Source organism: Pygocentrus nattereri, chromosome 25 (genome assembly GCF_015220715.1).
Source record: "Pygocentrus nattereri isolate fPygNat1 chromosome 25, fPygNat1.pri, whole genome shotgun sequence".
Classification (NCBI taxonomy): domain Eukaryota; kingdom Metazoa; phylum Chordata; class Actinopteri; order Characiformes; family Serrasalmidae; genus Pygocentrus; species Pygocentrus nattereri.
Genome location: NC_051235.1, coordinates 26,425,727 through 26,434,195, shown reverse-complemented (window position 1 = coordinate 26,434,195; position 8,469 = coordinate 26,425,727). Strand labels below are relative to the sequence as shown.

The 8,469-nt window shown below is 43.0% G+C and overlaps 1 protein-coding gene across 1 annotated transcript in view; it reads left to right on the top strand.

Annotated features, from left to right (window-relative positions):
- Window positions 1-3,849, top strand: part of adam10a (ADAM metallopeptidase domain 10a) — a 138,508-nt gene extending 134,659 nt beyond the window's left edge. Inside the window, exon 16 of the mRNA XM_017711650.2 lies at window positions 1,865-3,849. Coding sequence (XP_017567139.1) covers window positions 1,865-1,971 — 107 coding nt within the window. The 3' untranslated portion in view covers window positions 1,972-3,849. The remainder of the gene's footprint in view (window positions 1-1,864) is intronic.
- The last annotated feature ends 4,620 nt before the right edge of the window (window positions 3,850-8,469 follow it).

The following is an 8,469-nucleotide window of genomic DNA, read 5'->3' as shown; positions in this document are numbered from 1 at the left end:
CGGTACCTAATGGCAGTCAGGCTACCTCTGGCGAGCGCATGGAGGGCTGTGCGGCCCTCCAAAGAAATGCCACCCCACACCATTACTGACCCACTGCCAAACCGGTCATGCTGAAGGATGTTGCAGGCAGCAGATCGCTCTCCACGGCATCTCCAGACCTCACGTCTGTCACATGTGCTCAGTGTGAACCTGCTTTCATCTGTGAAGAGCACAGGGCGCCAGTGGTGTTCTCTGGCAAATGCCAAGCGTCCTGCACGGTGTTGGGCTGTGAGCACAACCCCCATCTGTGGATGCCGGGCCCTCATACCATCCTCATGGATTCAGTTTCTAACAGTTTGTGCAGACACATGCACATTTGTGGCCTGCTGGAGGTCATGTTGCAGGGCTCTGGCAGTGCTCCTCCTGTTCCTCCTTGCACAAAGGCAGAGGTAGCGGTCCTGCTGCTGGGTTGTTGCCCTCCTACGGCCTCCTCCACGTCTCCTGGTGTACTGGCCTGTCTCTTGGTTGTGCCTCCAGCCTCTGGACACTATACTGACAGACACAGCAAATCTTCTTGCCACAGCTCACATTAATGTGCCATCCTGGATGAGCTGCACTACCTGAGCCACTTGTGTGGGTTGTAGAGTCCGTCTCATGCTACCACGAGTGTGAAAGCACCACCAACATTCAAAAGTGACCACAACATCAGCCAGAAAGCATTGATCCTGAGAAGTGGTCTGTGGTCCCCACCTGCAGAACCACTCCTTTATTGAGTGTGTCTTGCTAATTGCCAATAATCTCCACCTGTTGTCTGTTCCATTTGCACAACAGCTGTGAAATTGACTGTCAATCAGTGTTGCTTCCTAAGTGGATAATTTGATTTCACAGAAGTTTGATTTACTTGGAATTATATTGTGTTGTTTAAGTGTTCCCTTTATTTTTTGAGCAGTGTAGTATTCTATAATTAGAATACTAAGTTAATTCTCACTCTCATCATCCTCATAAATTAATTCTCAATTGCATTTTCTGTCTGGAAGCTTTGCTTTAGCTTTAAATGAGTAGCACGCTGCAGTAAACTTTTCTGCCATGTGTAAACTATTTTCAAGGCCCGAAATTACATTTCTCTGTTTCATTGCCAAGTAATCTACCGCTGCAGCACAGCTTTGGGCAGCTGTGCAATCTGAGAAGGGTCACCACCTCACTGTCAGGATTCCAGGGGAAAACAACTAAGACCACTGCTGCAGACACAGCGTGTTTACAGATGCACAGGGACATGGCAGATTTTTTATACATCTAGTGGCGAGATCAGTTAAGTGAATGACTGAAAATGGTTTTTGTGCATAGCTGCTCAGAATTAGTCAATAACAGTGGCGGCTGCTTTAAGACAACACAAGAAGTACGGCTTCAAATCATAAACCTATAGAACCCCACTGAAGCACAGCCCATAGAACCCTATTGACGCACGGCCCGAGGAACCCAACTGAAGCACAGCCTGAGGAACCCAACTGAAGTACGGCCCGAGGAACCCTACTGAAGCACGGCCCGAGGAACCCAACTGATGCATGGCCCGAGGAACCCTACTGAAGCACGGCCCGAGGAACCCTACTGAAGCACGGCCCGAGGAACCCAACTGAAGCACAGCCCATAGAACCCAACTGAAGCACAGCCCATAGAACCCAACTGAAGCACAGCCCATAAAACCCAACTGAAGCACAGCCCAAAGAACCCTACTGAAGCATGGCTCACAGAACCCAACTGAAGCACGGCCCATAGAATCCAACTGAAGTTCAGCCTCTAGAAACCTACTGAAGCTCAGCCCATAGAACCCTTATTTATTTCTTTATTTAATTCTGTCTTGTGTCTTTCTCTCTCTATCTATCTATAGGAACTCTGAAGAGAAGGAGAGCGCAGAACCCCAGTTCTCAGCCTCATCCTCAGCGTCACGCCCGCCAGCCAAGGGATTCCTATCAGATGGGGCAGATGCGCCGCTGAGCCGGACTCTTTGCCTTTGGTTCTTCCTAGTGCCTACAATGGGAAACACTTCACTCCAAAGAGTTACCTGAACCAATCGATGAACCCCATCCACAAACTAAGAAACTAGCAAAAAGAAAAACAATATCCGCGACAAATGGACTTCGGCAGACTCGGCTCATAAGAACAACACTTTCACAGAGATGTAAGAAAAACCACTGCTCTGGCCAGCAGCCCAGCTGCCCTCACTCAGCTCAGAGAAAAATCCAGAAGCTATCGATGAGGAGGAGGAGAGAATCACTGCTTTTTGTTCTTATGTGGTTTGACTTTTCTTTTTTTCCCCCCTTTTCCTCTTCCCCGCTCAACTGTTTTTTTTTTTTCTTCTAAGTGGAGTACCTCAGGGTTCTCCTCTCTGTCCACTTCGATTCTCATTTCTTTGCCCTTCTGTGTATCGTTTTGAAGCACCGCCCCTTTGGGCGATGGCAAATCACATGGATTCACATGTTGCCAGTTGAGGCAAGAGCTACTTCCACAGAGACTCAATTGCCAATGTGTAATTAAAGTGTTTTAAATGAAAAAAAGTTTTTACATTTTCTCTCCCTCTCTCTCTCTCTCTCTCTCTCCCTCTCTCTCTCTCTCTCTCTCTCTCTCTCTCTCTATCTCTCTATCTCTCTATCTCTCTATCTCCCTCCCTCCCTCCCTCCCTTTCCACTGTTGTACAGATATCACAAAATAGTTTCTTGTTTGGTTCTTCTTACATGATTATTTTTTTCAGCTGTTGGATAAAGATCATTTACTATTTAGATTGACACTCAGGATACATTAAGAAGCCTAAATCACAGTGTCGGAGGGAGGAATGGAACATTTCCTGATGATTCTTTGTGATGTGATTTATATATATTATTTTTTTTTGCTTTTGATTTCTTCATTTGGATCTGTTCCTGCTCTGTTCTCGAGCTGAGAATGGTTTGCCTTTCTGCAGCGTAGCTCGCGCTTGCGTGGTGGTGTGGATTTGATGTGCTGACCAGCTGAGAAATAGAGAGAAAGAGAGAAACGATTTGACTTGTGCGATTGCGATAGTTAGATGAGCTAGTTTGATAGCGTAGTCATTTAGCACGCTCTCAGTCGAGGAAGAAGAGTGAGGTGTATTTTGACTGCAGGGGCGCTGCGTTCTCACTGCGGCATGTTTTTATTTTGTTTTTCTTGTCGTTTTTGCCGACTTTTGGAACTTTGAATTGTCAGAAAAACCACTAGAAAAGATCAGGCGGTGGCTTTTTGCCTGTTCTTCCATCCATAAGAGTAAAAAAAGAAATGTAAGAGGCAGAAATATTCCCCAAGCTGTATTTTTCCATAGTCTACTAAGGTTTTCTGAGGCCGTTCCTTCTGATCACTGCTGCTAATACAGATGCACATTGGGAGAATGCTGGGGTTCAACAGCCGGCCTAGAGAGAAGATTCAACAGCAAGTAGGACTTTGGGTTTTATTCACTTTTTGTATCACAGCAAATACAAACTGGGACGAAACAAACCGAGCCAGCTGACCGTTCCAGTGCCTGATGACCAGGAAAGGTCCCAGATGGCTGAGCTCTACCAGTATGGACAAACACTCGTCTCCCAGCTGTGTAACGTCAGCCTTCGCTCTCTCTATCTCACTGTGGGCAGACGTTTATTAGAAGCGGGCAGCACCGTCCCGCGAGAGCCTCACTGTTTATCAGCCCTGACCAGCTCCAGCTCCAGCTCCAGCTCTGCTGACCACAGAGGGCAGTCTGGAGAGCAATAATAAAAGTGCAACCAATCTTCTGTCTCTTTTCTTGTTCATTTTCCTCTTGTTCTTTCTTTCTTTCTCTTGTCTTTCTCATTCTTTCCCTCATTCTTTTTCTTTTTTATTTCTTCTCATCTTTTCACTTTTTTCTTTTTCTCTTTCTCATTTTTCTCTTTCTTCCTGTTTATTTCCCTTCTGCTCTTTTTACTTACTTTCACTTCTATTTTTTTCTTTTCTTTGGTTTTTCTCTTCTTTCTCATTTCTGTTTTTTTGTTCATTTTCGGTTTTGTTTTTTTTCTCTTTTCCTATTGTTTCTCCAGCCATTTCTCTCTCAAATTTTAATTTTTTTCTTGCTTGCTTGCTTTTTTTTTGGCTTTCTTTCTCTTTTTTTCCTTCTTCTTCGTCTGTCTCTGCACTTTGTTGTTTACTAACATCAGTTCTCTCCAGAATGGAATGATATCCAAAATCATCCGCTGATCATAACTGCCCTTCCTTTTGCTTGTTTTTGGAATTTCTGCTCTTGTATTTTTTGTTCTAATGTGCAACGTTGGCATTGCCCCCCCCCCCCCCTCCTCAAACGTGCCACGATGGGCGCTCAGTTTGGAGACTTTTCTGGAATGGCAACAAAGCAGCCTGCAGTACACACACACACACACACACACACACAGTGACTCCAGCGCCCTCCACAGTTGCCCTGAGAAAACTTTGCAAGTGGCTCTGCTGTCCAGCCTCTGCTGGAGAAGCTGTGATTGTCCTTGTTTCTGCTTCTTTTCTTTAAGTGTTGGGTGAATAGGGATTGTGATGGTGTTGGACCAGAGCTTAACTGACCTGATCTGACCATGATGGGCTTCATTGTAATCACTCTTGTCTGATCTGTTGTGGTGAAGGGTTTTGGGTGGGGTGTTTGGGGCAGAGACGGCTTTTAATTTGAAAACTTGTCTCTTTTTTTCATGTCTTGCTTTAAATGTACGAGAGGTATGTGCACTGATATGTATGCAACGCGTGTGGAGAGAATATAAAATTCAAGATGGAGAAATATGAAATGTCTAATACTACTGTTTGATTTTAATAGCCGCTGTGTTTTATACAGTATCTTTTGATTTTGTTTTTTCTTTTTCATCATTCTGTTTTTTTTCTGTTTCTTTTCGGCTCTTTCTTTCGTTTGCGCTCACTTTGGAAAATTTTTACTAAACCTGCAAAAAGTATTGTGCAAAGATATGTAATTTTTTTTGAACAACTTGAAATGCATTAATAAAAATAGACTTGATCAAAAACTTCTCAGCGCAGCTTTTATTCACGCATTATCTCCAGCAGGTACAGTAAGTGCGTTCGTTCTGGCATTTGCTGCTCTGCAAATGTCACGTTAAAAAGCTGTGCTGTTTGTGCTCAGACGGACTTTTGCTGTGGTGTTTTCAGGAGGAAAGAACTGCTCTCTCACTTCATCCAGCTCCCAGTATGCGAACAGCAACTAACAAATTTCCATCGGTCACTGCAAACTGGACCAGCAGCCTTCATTTCTCAGGTGACCCGTTATTCCATGTAATGCTGTGTTCAAGTGCAAGTCAGCTGGTAGTTGTTTCTCTGAGGAGAAGCTTGTTCACCTTATGTCTGCGTTCATGTGGTTTTATGTGGGAGAGAAGCAAAACATGGAGGTTGTGAAATCATTTTATGAATGTTCTTGAACTGGAAGGACAAATCGTTCCACTTCATTGTTTCCATTTACTTTGTGTGTGTGTAGTGTTTACTGACTGCTTTCTGTTGTTGGACTGTTTGCTTGATGAAAACAGTGTTGAACTCCAGTGCATGCTGCATTGGAAAACTGTAAGAGTGCCTCCTAGTGGGCAAACGTTATTCTGAGACCACTTGAAGGCAGCATGATTGTTTACTTTAAACATATTTCTTATAGGTATGTATAAATACATACAATTAGATTTCTTCAGCACCTGCTGTTTGTCTTCTATTATAAGTGCTTCTGTTAACTCATTTTCTAATGGTGGGGAAAGGTTTAAATTACTTTCCATATCCTACAGACGGATAAAACGGAAAAGGCTGGAGTTTTCCTTTGACAATGCTCTCCTGTTTCTCTTCTCCTTCTAACGCTCTTTCTCCATATGCCGATGTAGGAGCAGCCAAGTTTGGCCTAATGTTTTATTGCTCTTTAAAGTCCAACTTCCCTCCACTTAAGTCACAGCTAAGGGTGGGCGATATGGCCAAAAATATCGCAATACTTGAACACATATGGATGATCCAAGATATGCATTACAATTTACACATAAGGTCCGTGAACATACTTCAACAGACAAACCAGCAGCGCTCCATTTAAAAGTGTCTGAGAACAAACTATGACCGCAGTGGTTTTTTAGTGTCACATTTGTAAAATATTGAAGAAAATTAAAATATCACTACTGTTTAAAACTGATCAGTAGAATAAGATGATGTGCTAATGGGCTGGCATTCAAAAAGCTATTTGTTATTACGCAGTTTGTGCAGTTACACTGTACGTTGGTAGTTGCTCTATGATTGGTCCGAGTCTGTCCTTATGATCTACTCAGAAAAGAATATTGTGACACAATTTAAATGGTATCTGGCATATCATCATATTGGCCTTCCCTTCCCATTGCACTCCAAGTAAAAGGGCTCCGTAACAGTTGCCAAATGCTAAAATTTGTCACCTGGATTAATATTTTTAAAGTCAGAGCTGGTGGATCAGGAGTTTTTCGGACCTTGTCGTACTTCTTTACATATTAACATCAAGCACACGCAAAAAGAAGGCCCAGCTCGATGTTTAGGAATGCAACATTATTCTAAAGCAATAAGCCACTCGAGGCCGTGGGTTACTGAGATGTTCTCACAGGGAAGGGTGTTCTAAATCCTGAGCTGATTTATGAGGAGCCTAGCCACTTCCTATCCCCCCCATTATATCAAAAACAGGACTGCTGAACAGCAGAGGGCGCCTGCGAGTGAGTCCTCAATGAATGGGAGTAAAAGGCACTCAACGGCTAAAAACGAAATGTGGAAGTAGCTTCTAATCACTCACGCAGAATGTTTCTTTAATTTATATTAAGTAGAAGGATTTCGCTAGAAAAAGCAAAGAAATCTTCCCGATATGTTTCCCTTTCTTCTACAGCCAAAGTGTTTTGGGCAGCAGAACACTATCATCACTGCTACTGAGCGCTGATTGGTGCCTTTTCAAACTCCTATAACTCGAGTTTAAAAGCTCTTAAAAATAAAACAGCAGTTTAAAATATTTTATGCTGTTCAGTGTTTAGGATGATTGTACTGTTTTACATAATAAATGTTTAAGCATTTAAAGCTCCATATCAACCCATTCATTCTAGACTCCCCTCGGAGCGCCCTCTAGTGTCACGGTCACCCACTGCCTTGAGTGGCTTATTGCTTTTGTGAAATGGTGGTCAACATAAAAAGCATTAAAATGCACAATATTTTGGATAATTGTTTGTAATTATTAATAATAAACGACATAAACAAGTATTCCACCAAGAAATGTAGCTTAGTTCCTTTAGAGTATCGTTGCTAAGCAACCATGTACCACTGCGGTCGCCCGTCACTGTAAACTGCAGATGTTTCATGATTTTTTTAAAAAACTTTTTTTCGTAGAAAAGTGAACATATGATAACACCGCACTGTTTAATGCAAACACTTTCAGTTTATAAGCACTTTTTAGTTACCAAATTACCACCGTGAGTCTCCTGCCAGTCCGAGACGCCACTTTTCTCACGCTGGGGCTGAATCTCAAACGGCTCCCTGCTCCCTACTTAGTGCACTAGGTTAGGTAGGAATTTAAATACTGACTCTTGCGCCCCAACAATACAAAATATCGCAACAAATGGTCATTTGGCACTCGTCCACATTCATATTCGACAAGCAGTCACTATCTGACGGCAGAAGCTAGAACTTCTAAACTCAATGTTACACAGCGCACTATTCAGCTAGGGAGCATGGAGCCGTTTGGGATTCAGCCTTTGATGTTACTTCTGACAAACAATAGACTTCTATACTGCCGTTTTTCAGTGAATCATATCGTGAGTACTTTAATTCAAGTCTGTGATATTAATGTTGGAGTTGCTTAGCATGTTTACTCTCTTTTGGCCTGCTGGCTCGCTGACCAGCCTAGTTCTAGTAAAGAAAAGAAGGGGTCAGACTCTCAGAACAAAAAAACGGGTTCTTTCTTCATCAGTCCACCCTGGATCAGATTTCAGGACCGGCACACTCTTTGATGAATATATGATGGCAATAGCAGATAATTCGCTCACATCCTAAGAAGACACATCCTTCAAGTCTTGACTGAGTTCTCTTTGAATCATAATCATCAGATTCATCTGCTCAGTGAGAGGGGTCAGAAACACAACCCATACAACACTAGGGTTCCACCAGAGAGGTCAAGAAAACAGTCAGGGGAACCAAAAATACATGGTGTAGCTTTAAAGAAGCATATATAAGCAATACAGAGACCCGTTTAACCATGCAAAGAACCATTCATGTACTGTTCTTCGAGGTGTCACAATTCTAAATATAACCATTGCCTTTACTAACGAACCCTTTCTCCTCGTCATCATATCTGATCAGAAATGGGCTGCTTCCCGTAGGAGACTGTCTGGAATGTTTTCCTAACTCTCAGCCTTATTTACCCCATTTATTTGTCCGGATTGCTGCCAGCTGGTGAATCGCGTGTGCTTCACTGACAAGGATAGTTTTCTGTAAACCTCTGTGTTTTGTCACCTGCTGGAGGACCGAGCC